This window comes from Megalops cyprinoides, chromosome 6 (genome assembly GCF_013368585.1).
Source record: "Megalops cyprinoides isolate fMegCyp1 chromosome 6, fMegCyp1.pri, whole genome shotgun sequence".
In the NCBI taxonomy this organism is placed as follows: Eukaryota; Metazoa; Chordata; class Actinopteri; order Elopiformes; family Megalopidae; genus Megalops; species Megalops cyprinoides.
Genome location: NC_050588.1, coordinates 40,642,501 through 40,661,041, shown reverse-complemented (window position 1 = coordinate 40,661,041; position 18,541 = coordinate 40,642,501). Strand labels below are relative to the sequence as shown.

Below are 18,541 nucleotides of genomic sequence, written 5' to 3'. Positions count from 1 at the left end.
AGGCTGACCTGCGACACCATTCTCACTTCCATCGACTGTGCCTGTATGGGAATGCAGGACAAATCTGGGGAAGGGGGCACAACAAACTCACTTTGGTGATGCTTAAAATACATGACAACATGACAGAGATACACAGAAGCACAAGGCTTTTCCATTTAAAAGCAGGCCTATGTATTCCAGTTTTATTTAAAATTGAAATTTGCTTAAGACAGCCGTTTTTAATTAGTACTGTGTGTTTGTTGAAAACAGAAGATGAACATCATCCTGTCTCACTCATGTATTGTCAGCATATGTCTTTTTCCAAAAGGGATACAGCAGTTCTCTGTATTCTGTGGCAAAGGAAATCAAAGTGCTTTTTGAATTTCCTCTTGGTTTCAAATAAAGATGTTTCCTTTTGAGGTTCATTCCAGCTCTCTAAGATTTGTAATTCATGGACTTAAAACTTTCACCTCAAGACTGGACAAAACTGAATTCAGCAGAGAGCGGGTATCTACACAGGCCTTTAATATGACTGGCTGAGCTACAGTACCGTGTCTTGCAGCCCTGCAGAATCAGGCCTTTCCTGGAGCCACATTTCCAGCACAGGAGATGATATCCCGCTGTGCCCAAGGCAAAGTCCGCTGTCGTCTCTCTGCCCGTGATTCCCCTGCAGCGGAAACAGGGGCGGGACCCTTACCTGCATGGGCGGGGCGTGCGTTTGGATCCCAACGCTCGCCCCTACCTGTCCCGACAGGCTGCGCATCCCTGTGGCACTCTTGCGCAAACACCTCCCCAGACAGGCGCCTCTCTGAGCCAGCGGCTCAGCTTTCACATTAACACAGCAGTGGGAGACGTTCCCATGCACAAGCCACATCGTTCTGTGCGACGTTGCTTTGACATTGCTGCAACATTAAGGGGACGTTCCCTGAATGTTGTAGGGGAGCCAGGAGTGAACCACGCCCAATTTCCTTGTTGCAGATCAGAAATGCTTACATTCAGAATCACACTGCATTTGTGAATCAGATTTTCTGAAAATATATTTTAAAAAATATATTTTCACCCAATGCGTTTGAGTTACACCTGTGTGAAGCAGCCAACTACAACCAGCAGCCGCTCATCTCTTCAGAATGTACCCTTTACTGTGGCTTCCGGTCTAAAAGGGAAAAAAAATCCCCCTTTTATTTTTAAAGCACTGACTGGCTCCAATGGTTTTCCTGCTCCCTCTTACAAACGGCATACCATCAACCCGTGCCCTGAGCTATAGCCCCTGTGCGCATCACTTTGCTTTTTCCCATAAACATTGAACCACAACAATGCAATTCCGCGCATGTGGTTCAGGGGGCTTGGCGGAAGCTATCACTGAATCAACCCAAATGAGAGCTGACAGCAAAAAAAAAAAAAAAAAAGTTGGAATGTAAAAATGCCTAGAGACTGCTAAATATCACACAGGTCCACACATGTTGGCGATTTCCAAAGTACTGGTGTCTGCCGCCGAAACCAGAGCAGAGACGTTCCGCGATTCATCCGACACGGTTCCCACACGCTCTCCCTCTCTCTCGCAGACATGAGCTCCTCGGAAGTGCAGTTTTCTGAGCAAAACAGCAAACCCGCAGCAAAGCCTTTGAAGCGAAAAGCTCCTGCGCCCGACGCCGACATGCACCAGCGGACTCTGCGTCTCTCCTGCGAGGAAACTACCCAAGCCCTCTACGTCGTGGGTACGGAGTTGAAGGTGAACGTCAGCAGGTAAATTTCTGCAACACTTAAGCTTTCTTTTATCAGTGCGGTTTATAAGCATTCTTGATTTTATTCCAACAACGCATAACCAATGTTCCCTCAAAACTAATGCTAAGTACTTGGCTGAATAAGCATTCCTGTAAATGTAAATTTCATCAGCTAAAATAAACCATTTAAAACAACTTTCAGGTAATTTTGCTCCGGTGTCCCCGAAAATGATGCAATCAATCTGGCTTTGATATGAGCCGTTATGCTTGGGGCGTCTTGCTGCGCGGCTATAGAAACCTATTTAAGATGTGAATCGGCTGGCATGGTTAATGAAAGAAGTCATTCAGCTGACGCGCAGATCTGCGAATCCGAGCGGAATCTGCAGAGCTCGCAGATTTCGGTGAGGTGTGTCTGATTCAAATCACAGTCATCACGAAAATGTAAGTCATTGTTGCAGTTGTTTTGCAACAACTTGCAGTTGGTGTCCAAGTTTTTCCCCCACAGATGCAAACGCTAAAGAGACTACAGATGCAAATCTAAGTACAAAGCTGGTTCAAAAACGCCAGTTTCGTTTGTTGTCTCAAACTCTGACGGTATAACAAGACCACAAGTTTACTGCTAAATGAAACCAGCACAACTCCTGGTGTCACTGCATCACAGAGAACTATGTTAGCTATAACTGCGCACCCTAGTGGTGAAGTAGCACCAATCAATTGGCCAATCAGCAGACGCCTCCATGGCGACGTCTGGTGGAGAGTGTCACTCACCTGTTATTTCTAGGAAGCCTCCTGGACGAGCGTGTTCAATGACTTCCTGCTACTGAACTATCAATCGAGACATAACTGTACCTCGCTCAGCTTTAGGTCCTTTACTGTAGTCTAAAGTACCGAACAGCCATGGTTCCGCCGCGGACGCTCCGCTTGGAGCTCGGAAACACAACCGCAGCGATATATGTGGTCGGGACGGAGCTGACGGTGAATTTGCACAGGTACGGCGCATAGATCGCGCAGCGCAGTGTAGAAACTGAACGATTTCTGAAGAACGGCAGTAAATAATGTATTTTCAGTATGCACATGTAGGTTTTGCAGCGCTCGCCAGGAAAGGCTTCATTATTCGTTATTATTAGTTTATTCTGAGATAACTGGAAAGTAAGCCGTATCTCAATGTTGGTTTTGCTGTGTGCATTCTTAGATGAGTGTGGGATAATATTTTTAATGTATCACATCATTAACAAGCAATCTTACATTATGAAAAATTGAATATTGATTTATTTTAACTAGTTATTAAAATCTGGATGTTTTATACTGTTACACGTTTTACATAGACGTGTATGGCCATTCTCAGGCTACACGTCGTGAATGCCTCCCGCTTGTAAATTTCCGTAATTACCGTTGCCTTCAGACCTGAACCAATGCGTAATGTACTGTATTAACCTCTTAGACACCACCGGTGATGACACCGTTGACAAATGGCTTATCTCTGAAGTACAACTGAGTACTACAAAAACAGGCTTATATTTAGGAGGCTGTACAGTCTGCTTCTGTGTTCATACCGGGTTCCATATTACTCAATGGGTTTTGTCTACCTAGATAGCAGTCATGATGTCATTGTTTTCGTAGTCCAGGAAGTTATGTACTGATACAGCGAGTTGGATTACCACCAGCAGAGTCATGTGGCCATGCAGCAGGGGTTTGAGCAATGCTTCTTTCAGCAGCGGAACTGCTCTTTCAGAAGTGTAGTCACATGGATATTTAGAATGAAATGAATGATAAATTGGCATCACATATTATTTTATTATCAGTACTTCTTTGTTTAGTAGATGCTCATATCCACAGGATATATAAGAACTTACTTTTGAAGCTACCAGTCTATACAGGTGGATAATTACTGGAGAAGTCCTATACCATGCTGAAAAGTACAACAATGGTGTCCCACCAAGGAGTCAAAGCTACCAGTCCTGGTTTAAATTCTGCATGTCCTGCTGAACACAGTGCTTCCTGAGACCGTGGGGCTATCGGGTTGTTTCCATGTTGCATCAAACAGGGGCCTTATCATTGCAGCAGAACCACAGAGACAGACAGGGAAGTGAGATGTGACAGTTTTGGTCATGTGACTGACTGGGTGGCATGAGTTTGGGTTAACTAACCAGTCCTGCTAAAAATGCAGCACTGTGACCCATCTTGTGTCCCAGCCCTTGGCTTGTGTGCAAAGCACTATGCATTGTTCTGGGCTCTTTCTCCTTTCTTTCTGTGGGATGTGTAGCATAAATAAAAGCTTTATTCTGCTCTCTTCTTGTGTGTTGGCTCATATCCAGGGCAAGGGGGGGGGTAGAGAAGAACGCTCTTCTTCAATGGTTTTGTTTGGAGCTGATCCTGGCTGTTCCAGCTGGATTCTGCCAGTACAGGCACCTCAAGGAGGCAGCAGACTTCATGGTCATGCGTATTACGTGGGCGTGTGTATTGGCAGCATCTTGTTGTCTAACATGAAAGACTCTTTTTCTTTCCACTTCGTTTGGAATTCTGTCCCTGCCGTTTAAAGTTCCAGATTCAGGCATGCTCAAATGAACAACAGAAGATTTTCAGAAACGTTAAAGATTGATGATTGTGCAAGTGTGCAGGTGCACAGATGACACCACATTGGGTGTGAAAGAGGTTAGCACCTCCCCCAGCAACCTGCCACCCTAGCGGCTTCACCCAGGGCTCACACAGGCCACTGTCAGCTCTGCTGTGTGCACATGTCCCCCTTGTTCTGTTTCAGGAGCAGATGGTGAACACAGTGCTTACCCGTAAGAGCTGAGTGACTTGTGTAAGACCTGTGGGCAGCATCTGCAGTCACCCACTCTCATTTCACCATCTCTGGTGAGGAGCACAGGCTGCAGAATTACTGGAAACCAGACGAAAGCCAATTCAGTCACAACTGAGACATGTGCTTCCCAGAAGAGCTGCATGGCTCTGTTACTATGTACAGTAGCAGCATTTTTACAGTCCCTACACTGTAAAGAGAGACTCCTTGGTCAGAAAGGGTTTGGTCTTGGCTCCGTTGTTTTGGAGAATTTGATCTTTCTCTTAACCACGCCTGGTTTCTCTCTCTCTCTTTGCACAGTCATTGTCAGGGTTTTAGTGTGCTGTACTGCACAGGGCACCTGGGACAGGTTTCTGAGGGATTGTCAATATTGCTTTCCTGCCATGTCATGCTGAGAGCGACATTTCTTTGCAAATATTTACCTATTTCAAAAAGGATATTTGAAAGTCAGCCATTTTGGACCGAGCATACACTTGCTCAGGCGAAGGTCTTTAGATGAGAAGTGTCCAAGTAGACACTTTCCTGAGAGTTTAATTTAATCACATAATGACCATTTAGGTGCCATTTTAGAAGTGAGGTCACACTAATGTTTATAGTTTATCTAGATTATTAATGTTATTATTTAGTGTACAGTTTGTTGTTGTTTTGTCGCATATTCATTTTGTCTGGGTAACAGTTTCGCATTGAGAATCCTTCATGTTCACTCATACCTCTGCTCTGTGCACTGATTCTGAAATTAAAGCAGAACATTTAAAAATGTTAAGCAGGAAGAGTGATCCTGTATGTGCATTTTTCGATTTTATCGCATTTTTACAGTCATGGAATGAAAAAATACAAATTATAGCTGACTGCTCTTTTGTAAAGCTTTATGCTAAAACCTGTGAAGCTCCACGCCTGGAGCTCTGTAATATTAGAACCTGTAAACCCACCTGTTGCGTCTTTAAATAGTGTTTTACATATGAACTCCAGAGACAGCATGTGAGCTCAGCAGTGCCTTTGCATCCCAGTGGGATTAACCACATGCGCTTGCAGGGATTCACATGCACTTGGATTGGCTATGGAACAGACCGCATTAATGCTGGATGTGTTTGTGTGTTTAGGAGCGCCCCTCCCAGGTCCAAATACTTCAGTGTGAGATGCAGCCCTGCGGTACAGTACAGGATCTCTCCCCCACCCCCTCCCCAGGCAGACAACACCCTACCCCCCCTCCTCACCCCCAAATCCACCCTTCTCATCAGCATGGATGCTGCCAGCGAGTTCGCCAACGACAGCAAGGTGGGCGGGGCCGGGAGCGGGCAGGGTCGGGAGTGGGTGGGGGCGGGGTTAGGGCTGAGGGGAGGGCTTCAGCTGGAACCCCATTCGCTGGCTGAGGAGGCCTGTCCTGTCCCTCGATCTGCAGGGATTCACAGCCCTTCTTTCTTCACAGAAACGTAAATGCACAGTCACGGCTGCATTGATCTGTGTTCAGGCCTGTGAGGTGTGCTTGTGCTGTGCTGTACCTCACTTTGGATAAAAGCGTCTGCCAAATCGATGAATGTAAATGTAAATGTATCCCCCCCTTTCGCCTCTTTCCGTTAAGTTTTTGGAAGTCAGGTCTGTTTTTAATATCCTGAAAACTGCGATTAATGCTGGAATCTGCCGCTCTGGCTCTGTCCGGGGCAGTAGTGTGGGCCTCTCGGGCACAGCTGGAATCTCCTTACTGCACTGTATAAATGTGTCCTTTTGCACAGAGGCATGGGGAGAGCTGATCGCTCAGTCTGACCCCGTGTGCCCCTGGGGCAGATTTTACAGCGGGGTGATGCATTAAGTTTACAAAGGTTAGTTCATCAAACTGGATTCTGCATCCAGACGAGAAATAATAAACTGCTCAATATATTACGTTCATTTGCATTACATTCTCATGAGGGATAATCAACCCAGATTCTACAGGATCCACAGGATGGCTAATCAAACTAGACTCTACAGTGAGGTGAAGAGCAATGGGTTATTCAGGATGGCTAATCGAACCAGATCATGCAGTGTGGTTACACAGGAGGGCTGCAGAGACCAGGTTATGCAGTGTGGTGAGCTGTGATGAGAGGTTCAGGATGGCTAATTAAACTGCTCTGTGACCCCCACCCTGCAGATGTCTGTGAAGTACTACGGAGAGAAGACAGACGTTCTGGGGAAGGCCATCGTGCTGCTCACCGCTGTCGGTAAGTCGAGGTTCAGGGTGAGTATGAGGAGACAGCAGGAGCTCGCCTCTAGGTCCAGCAAGAGCCCTGCAGAAAGAGGCCCTGTGCATTCTGGGTAGGTCAGAGAGAAGGTCCACTGCCTATAAATAGCCTCTGTAAAGTACTACTTGTCTTCATATGTCTTACATACATCTTGTCATTATATGAACTGGCCTTTCACTGCTAATGTTTTGCTAAACATACTTAAATTATTCTGTGGAATTACAGTCGGGCTTTAGAGATGTCTCTCTGCATTTGAAACCAGCTTCCACAAGGCTGCCACATCAGTGCATTTGAGCCTCACATTGTGCTGTTAATATGAGGTATGACTGTCATGGTTACTGAAGCAGTGAATGGCATATGGGACAGGCCTGCTATTTCCCCAAGTGACAGATTTTGTACAGTGATCATTTCTCAAGCGCTCATGAATGTCTGTGAAACTGTTTTTCCCAGAGATCTCCCTGGATGTGGATGCAGACCGAGATGGAGTGGTTGAGAAGAACAACCCCAACAAGGTAGAGTGTGTGTGACAGGCCGGGTGCGAATGGACCGGCTCCGACACTGAGCTTTAGAAGAAGCAGCTTCTGACTGCAGGGTCCACATGTTCTGCTCACATGCACTGAAATGTAGGTGCTGTGAGGCTGATGACTGTGCTAACACAGACCCTCCCTAACAGCCCGAAAGAACCCTCACTGCCACACCCACACATCACAGCACCTGGTACTAGTTCGAAGGCCACGCTCGCGCTGCACCGCACAGGTGGTTATTGGGGCTGAAGTCCAAGGCCTGTACTTATCGAGTGAGAGTCAGTCCTCAGAGTCCTGCTAGTTATTGCAGTCAAACACGGCATCATATGCGCAGTCAGTGCAGTGAAACAGAGCATCATATGCGCAGTCAGTGCAGTGAAACAGAGCATCATATGCGCAGTTATTGCAGTGAAACAGACCATCATATGCGCAGTTATTGCAGTGAAACAGAGCATCATACGCGCAGTTATTGCAGTGAAACAGAGCATCATACGCGCAGTTATTGCAGTGAAACAGAGCATCATATGCGCAGTCAGTGCAGTGAAACAGAGCATCATATGGACAGTCATTGCAGTGAAACAGAGCATTGTATGCGCAGTCAGTGCAGTCAAACAAGGTCTTACCAGATGGGGTGACTCAAAGATCTGCATCTCTGCACATAATGCTGGGCAGCGTGACCCACGTCTCAGACACGCAATGTGACTCCCGCAGGGTTCCTGGAAGTGGGGTCCCAACGGACACGGCGCCATCCTGCTGGTCAACTGCGACTCGGAGAGCACCTCCATAAAGAAACAGGACAGCGAAAGCGAGGAGATATCCAAAGTCTCAGGTGTGAGACGGCCAGGTGGCAATATCACACACTATATAACCCATACAGCAAGGCAGGGCACCTAGCGGAGCGGACTGAAGTGATTCTTCACTAAGCCGTTAGAGGGGTGGCGACCGGCTGCACAGCCAGTCACACCGTGGGTTCTGTGGAAGGGAATGCCTGACCCATATGAAAGTGAAGTATATTCTAATTTACTGAGAAATATGTTGTTCAGTCCAAGAATATGAATTAAAAATTGCAAATACATTAATGCAAATCAGAAATACTGTTTATAAATTGCAACAATTTAGGTATTTTCAGTATACTGATTGAGTGAGATGTATTGCGAGTGTGTGAATAATGCGATGTTTGCTGCACGGACTGCAGATCTGCAGGACATGTCGCGCATGGTTCTGCGGACGAGCGGGCCAGCACAGCTGCCCGAGGGCTACCAGCTCACCCTGCACATCTCTCAGAGCGACGCGGAGAGCGTCAGAGTCTTCCGCAGCAGAGTGCAGAGCCACAGCCAGCTCAGTGAGAGCCCCGCGCCGTCACACAAACACACACACACACGCTCACACACACACACGCTCACACACACACATGCTCACACACACACACACACACACACTCACACACACACACGCTCACACACACACTCACACACACACACACACACACACACAGCAGGATTCAGATGACCAACCTATCCCCTCAACCACGCAACACATTCTGCTGCACCTGAGACTGCTCAGAGTGACACTCCCACATTAGCTACCTCTGCAACAAAAATGAAAGTGGGTACACATTGCTGATGTGAGTTTTTTCCATTTTGTTGCAGAAAAATTGCTTTTTAAGAACTTTATCAAAGACTACCCACTAGTGCTGAGCAAAGCCTTCCTGTCCCAGAAGGTTCCTTACGAAGGGGGCACCGCCGAGACCAACTTTTTCGTGGAGGGCCTTCGATTCCCTGACAAGGACTTCGATGGTCTGATCACCATAAACCTCAGTCTTCTGGAACCAACTTCAAAGGTGTGAACCTCCCCCTGGGAAAACCATCCTGACCATGACAACATTAGTGCTGAGCTTGGTAACTGTGGTTAGGGAAATGACACGTTTCCCGGGGTTTTCCCCTCTCTCCTCTGACCTGTTTGTGGCAGGGCTTCCCTGAGACCCCCATCTTCACTGACAAGGTGGTGTTCCGCATGGCTCCCTGGATCATGACCCCCAACACGCTGGACCCCGTGGAGGTGTTTGTGTGCAGGTGAGGAAGAGGATGGTGGTGTGCTACGTTTACATATTAAATGCATAAAGTGTTTCAGTGATAATCCAACCACAATTTTGTACAGATATGTGATGTTCCTTACCATTACTACAAATCCACTGAGGAGACCTGTTTTTTAACAGGCAACAAAATGAGCTAATTTAAAATTCTTTCGTGTTTTCATAAAAAGCAATGGAAATCTCATACAAACCCCAAAATTCAATTTGATGTGTCTCTATCACTTTGCATGATGGGAGATGAAGGCAAAAGGAGCAATATTAGGGTCCACTGTCCTTTTCAGCTGAAATCACACAATGAAAACATCCTTGTGGAGTGCTGCCCTTTGCACATGCTTTAGAAGCTTATATTGATTTCATTAAAACGACTGATTCACTGCAGCAAGTCTCTTTTGCTTTACTAGCAGGGAGTGTGATTCACTTTAAATTCACTGAACATGGTGGAGTTTACAGACCCTCAGAGAGGTCTTCCGCTTCATTTGAATCCCCATGAAACTGTCAGCAGCAACATGAATACATTTACGTAGTGACTCTAAACTTATGTTGCAGAGTGTTGCTTTAGGTTTAACGTGTGCCTGCCTGGTGGTGCCATTCAGCAGTAATAATGACTGTAACGCTGCTGCTGATGGTAACTGCATTGATGAGACTGTTGATGGGTCGCCATGGAGCCGCTGATGGTGAGGCCTGATGAAGGATGAGTGTGTTAGCATCTGTCTGCTGTCCCACAGCACCTCCGATAACTACCAGTTCCTGAAGGGCATGAGGAAGCTCGTCCAGCGCAGCGGCTGCAAGATGAAGGTGTGCCACGAGTACATGAACCGCGGCGACCGCTGGATGCAGGTGCGTGAGGGCCGCACGGCCACCAGGGGGCTCCACCTCCACGCCCTCACTGCTTTAGTACTGTAGGTCCCACCTGCTGATCTCATCCAGACGATCCTGCCCCTAGTCATACCATCACTCTGAACTGGTGCATAGTAAACTGTCATAAGTACTGCACTTTTAAGATGTGTTAAACCAGACTGATATTACATTACATTACATGCATTTAGCAGATGCTCTTATCCAGAGCGACTTCCATCACAGTAGAACATAAGTGTATACATTCAAGTTAAATGAGCAACAGTGTCAGGCTAACAACACTCCCAGACCAGTGAGTGTGAGCTTAACACTATTCAAGCCCTACCACAAGCTGGCTTCCGTTAGATTGCACAGGTTAAGTATACTACGATACAACAGTCCCTAGAACACAGAATCAAAAATACCTCACAATTACACATAAAATAAAAGGTAGTCTCATCCAAAGACATACAGCTTAGAGTAACACATCTCTTCAGATTCAGTTAGGATTGGACTTACGGTTAAGGCTGAGGACTTTGCATCTCTGGACAGGATGTCTTTGGATGAGAATTCCTTCTCCACACACAACCATCTGCTCTCTCCTGCTGCTCTCTCCACTGCTGGGGGACCAACTGGCCGCTGACTCCGGGCTTAAGGACAGCAGCAGCTGGTTCAGAGGCCTGTTACTCAGCAGTGCTGTTGTTGGGTTGTGTGGAAGCGTAAAGCCAGTTTCTCTCGGCAGGACGAGGTGGAGTTCGGCTACATCGATTCGCCCCACCACAGCTTCCCGGTGGTGCTGGACTCCCCTCGAGACGGGTACCTGCAGGACTTCCCTTACGACGAGCTGCTGGTAGGACAGTGTGTGCTGTGCGCCTCTCATGCCCTCGCACCCAGGCACACTGCGTGGAGCAGGATTAGCTGGCCCAGCCAGGGCTCCCAGTCCTCCTGCAGTATAGAAACCTGGTCTGACACAGATCCCCCCACCTGTCTGACACAGACACCCCCCCCCCCCACCTGTCTGAGACAGACCCCCCCCCACCTGTCTGACACAAACCCCCCCCCCCCTGTCTGAAAAAAACCCCCCCCCCCCCCCCCCCAACCTGTCTGACACAGGCCATGCACACTATATGGCCAAAAGTATGTGGACACTTGACCATCACACCTATATGAGCTTATTGGACATCCCAAAGGTGTTCAATGGGGTTGAGGTCAGGGCTCTGTGCAGGCCACTGGAGTTCTTCCACACCAAACTCGTGTCTCAAACCATGTCTTTATGGACGTTGCTTTGTGCACAGGGGCACAGTCATGCTGGAACAGGAAAGGGCCTTCCCCAAACTGTTGCCACAAAGTTGGAAGCATACAATTGCCTAAAATGTCTTGGTATGCCGTAGCATTAATGTTACCCTTCAGTGGAACTAAGGGGCCTAGCCCAAACCCTGAAAAACAGCCCCAGACCATTATCCCTCCTCCACCAAACTTTACAGTAGGCACTGTGCATTCCGGTAGGTAGCGCTCTCCTGGTGTCCACCAAACCCAGATTCATCCATCAGTCTGCCAGATAGTGAAGCGTGATTCATCACTCCAGAGAACGCATTTCCACTGCTCCAGAGTCCAGTAGCGGCGTGCTTTGCACCACTCCAGCCATCACTTGGCATTGCACAGAGTGATGTTGGGCTTGTGTGCAGCTGCTCGGCCATGGAAACCCATTTCATGAAGCTTCAGACGCACAGTTCTTGTACTGATGTTGCAGCCAGAGACAGTTTGGAACTCTGTAGTGAGTTATTCAACAAAGGATAGGCGGTTTTTACGTGCTACGCACTTCAGCACTCGGCGGCCCCATTCTGTAAGTTTGCGTGGTCTACCGCTTTGTGGCTGAGCTGTTGTTGCTCCTAGACACTTCCACTTGACATTAATAGCACTTACAGTTGACCAGGGCAGACCTAGCAGGGCAGAAATTTCGCAAACTGAATTTCGCAAACTGACTTGCAAAGACGGCATCCTACGTTTAAAGTCACTGAGCTCTCCAGTACGACCCATTCTACTTCCAAGGTTTGTTTATGGAAATTACATGGCTATGTGCTAGATTTTATGCACCTGTTAACAATCGGCGTGGCTGAAACACCTGAACTCAATAATTAGGAAGGGTGTGCACATACTTTTGGCCATGTGGTGTACCTCTGATATACTTTAATTGTCGTCAACTCACTCACATGCTGAGATGCGTGCACACGCACACACACACACACACCCACGCGCGCACACACACACACACACACACACACACCCACGCGCGCACACACACACACACACACACACACACACACACAGTCTGGCTGTCTTTCACTGATACTGCTCAGCTGTTCACACTGCGTTGTCCTGGCTGGTCCTCGCGCCCCACAGGGACCGGACTTTGGCTATGTGACGAGGGAGGCCTGGAACGAGGAGGTGAGCAGTCTGGACTCATTCGGGAACCTGGAGGTGAGCCCCCCAGTGACGGTGAACGGGAAGAGCTACCCCCTGGGCAGGATCATCATCGGCGTGGCCTTCCCCACGTGAGTCATGCAGATGGCTGGGAGACCCACGCGTAGGGCAGCGTTAGATAAAAACTCCAAGGAAAGTTTGGCTGAAGGTATCAACAGTTTAAATGTCACCATTGCTGGGCCCTGTGGCTTTCCTGATTAAGCTAAACTCTTTCCTCAAGTTCATTTTCAAAGTACCTTCTTCTCTCCAGAGAACTTCAAGTTCCAATTAGTTACACATATAACTGTGAGGTAAATACTGTTGATAATTTTTAAGAAAACTGCCTTAGGTGCCCTTTAAACTCTAGCTGGGGATTCTAATAAGAGTAGCACTTAGAGGTGCAGAGGCAGTCGAGTTCTGTGTCTTAAACAGATAATGGCCCTTTTCAGTCATGACTTCATTCTAATTACAGAAACAGCAGGCAAGCCCCTGTTCTCTGAAACGAGTCCTTATGTAAATACCGTGTTTTAAACTGTGCTTTCTTTAGATTACATCACCCACCACTGTTTAGTCCGATGATAAATATAGCAATTACAATTATGTACGGGTAGAAGTTTCTTTTTTTGGGCAGTTCCCTGGAGTCTGGCTCACAGTGGGTTGGGATGGTGATCTGAACCATTGATCTGGCCTGGAATGCAGGAACTCTGCAGGGTCTGATGGGACTGTAAAATAATCTGCATCTCCGTTTCCCCTTCCCCTCTCAGAACTGCCCATGGACGCAACATGACCAAAGTGGTCCAGGACTTCCTGTGGGCCCAGAAGGTCCAGGACCCCATTGCTCTCTTCTCTGATTGGCTGTGTGTGGGCCATGTGGATGAGTTCATGACCTTCGTCCCCGCGCCTGACAGAAAGGTGAGCGTCCGTCAGTTAGGGGAGGAGGGAGTGAGCTGCACGCTGATTGTCTGTGGAGAAACTAATCAGGGAGCCAGATTGCTGTGGTGCGAATCGGGTGAGTGCTCCCCCTACAGGGAGCGCAGGCCCTTACACCCATCCCATCGCTGCTCATACTGAGCACCAAGCAGAGAGGAAGTGAACCAGGTTCAGTACTTTTATGTGACTCACCTGGGGATCGAGCCCATAGCCTTCTGGGATCGGGGCAGGGACTCTACCCAGAAGGCCCCTGAGCTGGAGGGGCCAGTGTGATGTTTCCAATGTCTGTCTGTCTGTCTGTCTGTCTGTCTGTCCGTCCAGGGGTTCCGGCTGCTGTTGGCCAGCCCAGACGCCGGGTACAAACTCTTCCAGGGCCTGCAGCAGGATGGGCACGGACAGGCCGCTCTTTTCGAGGGTAGGACTCCTCACGGAGGAGCGTCTGTCACTCACATCCTCAATGAAACGACAACCTCTGCAGAATTTTGAGGCCATTATTCTTTCTCGTCAGTGTCCATAAAGCAGTTTCACAGAAAGAACACAGATCTCTGTGCAGTAAGTCTGCAGAGAGAATGGGTGGAGCTGGATATTCAGTGTTCAGGGCCATAGAGTATTTGAATATCAAATGAAATGAAAATAACATTGCTTTGTTTGGTTGCTTGATGAGATATGATGAAATATGATGAGATATGATGAGATATGAGATATGAAGAAACTTTTTTTTCTGAAAGGTCTTGCTGACCAGGAGAAGATCACAGTGGATGACATTCTGAGCAACCAGCAGCTCAGGGAAGAGAACAACTATGTCCAGGTCAGAAAAATTCAATTTTCAATTCTTTAGTTCTGAAGAACCCTAGATATTATTTCATTTATATTATTAGTTTTTAACAAAATATTTAACAAAATTATCACAGACTGCTTGTGTAAGATGTCCTCCTGTTGTAGGATGTCATATAAAGTATATTATATAAACAATATAAACTTTTTGTTAGTATATATTTGGGTGTAAAACATAATTAACTTAGGGGGGAAACTAGGTAGCAAGAGGCATATAGTCTACACAGGATTATCAGTTGCAAATGGCTACACATTTAACTGGCAGTGTATTTCCCTGTTTGATAAAAGCAGTCATGTCTAGAGATCTTACAGAGGATGAGGAATCCAATATGGTATATTATACAGGGCTCAGCTCACTTTTGTGAGTTAATATCACATGCTTTTGAGAATGACATTTGAAAGATGTCCTAATCATTGTTTTGATGAAATAAGTATGACTTTTATGCTTTTATGATGAAACACATTTTTGTGACCCTCTGTGTCTCGGGGGCAGGGCTGTATCGACTGGAATCGAGACGTGTTGAAGAGGGAGCTGGGCTTGGAGGATGAAGACATCATTGACCTGCCTATCCTTTTCAAAGTGGTGGAGGACAACCGGTCAGTGGCCTTCTACCCCGATATGGTGAGAGAGCACTCACACTGGCCTTCTACGCCGATATGGTGAGATTTTACACACTTCCACAGTCCCCCGGCTCACGTCAGGATGTGCACCCTTTGTTTAAACACATTTCAAACATTCAAACTCACCTTAAACAGCCCCAAACATTCAAACCATTTGAGCCTAGACGCTGTTGATGCAGAAGGCCTGTTGCACTGGTCTCCTGTCCCACCTCTGCAGGTGAACATGATCGTTTTGGGGAAGAACCTCGGCATCCCCAAACCCTTTGGGCCGCAGGTCAACGGCCGCTGTGCTCTGGAGGCAGAGATGTGCTCCCTGATGGGGGAACTGGGCCTCTCCTGCACCTTCATCGATGACTTCACCTCCTACCACAAGCTCCTGGGGGAGGTCCACTGCGGCTCCAATGTGCGCCGAGCTCCCTTCCCCTGCAAGTGGTGGAACCTGGAGCTGTGAGGGAGGAGGGGGCGTGGCGACAGGCCACGACTGACCAATCAGAGCTGGGGAAATATTCATGTACCTTTATATGACCTGGTGCTGGTGATTTTCTAAAACTTTAATTGCTTGTGTAGTCTGAGCGAATGATAAAGCTGCCCTGAGCAATAACCATAACAAGTTGTTACCTTTCAGCAGCCCTGAGGGAGACTCTGTCCCCTTTACTCTGCTATTGGGCAGTAGAGCATTCAGCTAATAAAACGGAGAAGTCAAGGAAAACAGTTAGACTGGTAACTCAGGCTGGAATTAAGCAGGGGATATTATTTTCTTAAGTACCAAAGTAACATTTTGAAGCATGAAGTATGACATGCAAATATGACATGATTCTGTGTTCTTTACTTTTTTATATCTATGTTGGGGTTTCCACAGAGGGTCAGTAGCTTGAGCTGTATATTTCAGTTAGCACTGAGTGCCAGAGGAGGCCTTTGTCAGGCCAAAACTCTGTGACAGACACATCAGATAAGTATCATTGATCGCTTATAATTAAAACAGCAACAAAATCTAATAAACCTGACTTCCATTGACACTCTCTCTAAATCCTGTTTCATTCAAGTATGCTTTTGATTTAAATAAAATGCTTTTCACTTGAACAAATTTTTTTGTTCAGTACATTGAGGTTTGTGGAATTACTGTGACCAATGAGACCAATTTGTATGATTTCTGGTCTCAGAGTTGTAATAATTTGAAAATATTTAACATCCAAACTGATTCTGTTCATTCACTCAGATCTATGATTAGCTTCACAGGCAGCTGTGCAACTTATTTTCACCTTTACTTTACTGAAACTTCCTGAAGCACAATATTAGCTTTCTATTTTATTAAGTACATTTTAATCAGATTTAGCTGTATCTGTATGAATTATTATGCACAATGGAATGAATGTGCCAGACACCATCAATGCCTGCAAAATATTCATATATATCCAGTTTGATTTAAGTTTTTATTATGATTGTATTTACAAAAAGAAAACAAATAACAAAACAACAAACACCATTGAGTGAAGAGCTTTACTTCAGCTATCGATAAACGCAGTGGAGCACAGATACAATCATAAGCACGAAACACGGAGCCTCGAGCAGCACTCTGCTGCCCCCCCCCCCCCCCCCCCCCCACAGCAGCCAAACACAACACGTTTAAAACACACTGAAACAAGCCTGTGCTTCTCAGAGGGTGGGGTGTGAATCTTTACTCACAAACACCACGTCCACCGATATGTTTACAGATGGTATCACCTTAACGGTGTAATCAGAACATTTTGTTGTGGTTTATCTTAAAACCTGTGTCTGGACAGCTGGCACACGCTGCTGGAACAGGAGTATGAAGCGTTTTACGTTTCAGTGTTGGAGATACTTGCAGTGTTATTACAGAGCCGTCTGGAGTCAGGCGCAGTTATAAGCCCCTCAGTGGAGAATGTGACACATGATCAACATGGAAACATACAGCGGGACTCACCACTGACAGCCTGTCCTGCTGGATGTGCTCTCTACAGTAAAGGGAATTGCAACATGTACTAAAACAAACTTTTACAGCTTTCAAATTACTGTTGTACAAAAATACACACTTAACACAGGATAATTACCAGACAGTTCACTGCACGTTGACCAGAGATATGTACACAGTCTATTCACTGCATATCTGATTGGAATTTACATTCAAATTGGGTTGCAGCTCCTGTGAACTCTGTCCACAAGATCACTCTCTTCCCCCACAGTAGCTAAAGGCAACTTTAAGAAATTGCACAGTATAGTTGCTCTTTACATCTGAACTGTGATGAGTGACCTCGGCTCACACACATCTTTCATCCTCGAGATTACTGCATGCACAGTGCTTTTCATCTCACAGATGGCGGGATTCAGTCTTACATCTGAAGGACGACAGCAGTAAGCAGCTGCACATTTAAAATGTATTCAGTAAGACTCACTACCTATTTGGAAACAGAATGAGGTCCTAAAGAACGGCAAAGGCCCTCCGCTTCCTTTAACTGAAGTTCCAAAGGAAGATTCAGGAAAATTTTCAGACAATCCCTAAGCAACTAACCAGACCTAATCAATCCATTCCCATCCATGATTATAAAAACCTACCACTCACCACTTCCTTTCCACATGCTCCTCCACCCCCTCTACCCTCTTTCTTTACCCTGATCATGATGTGCACATGGGGGTGGGGGTCAAAAACCTCAGCCCACGGCCAGATGTGATCCTTTCATCAACTCCAAATCAAATAAAGTACAGCTATAACCACATCAAATGCCACCTTCACACTGTATGAAAATCCACATCTACTGAAGTACTCAAAGTAGTCAAATTGTTATTTACCATCAGGTGCATTCTGAAGACCACAGTCAGAAGCCTCCGTTTTCTGGAGCAGTCTGCTGTACTGACTGGATCAGAGTCCAGCGTGCATGCACACACGCACGCACACACACACACACACACGTCCTCTTTCCCTCTCCTCCACAAACAAAATGCACAACATGCATCATATGTACATCCTCAGAAAAGACCACAAATGAAAATAGAGACGCCATTTTCTTTTTCTGAAACGCTGACAGTGCTTGCAGGACAGTGCTTGCAGGACAGTGCTTGCAGGACAGTACCGCTGGGTCAGACGTCCCCTGCTCTGTGTGCTGTCCCTGTCGGGCCGCTGTGCCATGAACCCGGGCCTGACCCAGCTGCTGCTAACACCCCTGCAGTATCGGACTCGCTCACACCAGCAACACCAGCTCCTCAGCTTCACACATTGTGGCCCCAAAGCACATAGCGATAGCTCTGATTCTCTTTCCAGTGTGCATTGTACAAGAAGGTACAATCAGCGACAGTCAACAACAAACACAAACACAAAGACTGTAATTAAGCATTATTTCCATCTGAGCAACCAGTAACCAGGTTCAAAGAGAAAAACTTTCACCAAAAGTCTCATTTACAGCAAATGAAAGCATTTTCCCAGCCCAAACGCGAGAACCCCCCTCATCTGCTGAGCGGGGCGGGGGCAACAGAAACATTGACTCCCTCTTTCTCAGGTTTGATAGAAATAAATC

The 18,541-nt window shown here is 46.7% G+C and overlaps 1 protein-coding gene across 2 annotated transcripts; it reads left to right on the top strand.

Moving 5' to 3' along the window:
* The first annotated feature begins 1,459 nt into the window (after nucleotides 1–1,459).
* On the top strand, nucleotides 1,460–16,036 carry padi2 (peptidyl arginine deiminase, type II). Of its 2 annotated transcripts, none has more exons than XM_036530220.1 (16): nucleotides 1,460–1,722; nucleotides 5,604–5,778; nucleotides 6,629–6,698; nucleotides 7,170–7,231; nucleotides 7,955–8,072; nucleotides 8,439–8,585; nucleotides 8,893–9,083; nucleotides 9,212–9,315; nucleotides 10,061–10,172; nucleotides 10,912–11,019; nucleotides 12,570–12,721; nucleotides 13,394–13,541; nucleotides 13,881–13,974; nucleotides 14,288–14,367; nucleotides 14,887–15,015; nucleotides 15,232–16,036. In XM_036530220.1, the coding sequence occupies exons 1-16, from the start codon at nucleotides 1,544–1,546 to the stop codon at nucleotides 15,463–15,465; spliced, it is 2,103 nt and encodes a 700-aa protein (XP_036386113.1). In that variant the 5' UTR covers nucleotides 1,460–1,543; the 3' UTR covers nucleotides 15,466–16,036. The 2 variants fall into 2 exon arrangements, with proteins under 2 accessions (XP_036386113.1, XP_036386114.1); XM_036530221.1 differs by lacking the exon at nucleotides 1,460–1,722 and adding an exon at nucleotides 2,480–2,689.
* The last annotated feature ends 2,505 nt before the right edge of the window (nucleotides 16,037–18,541 follow it).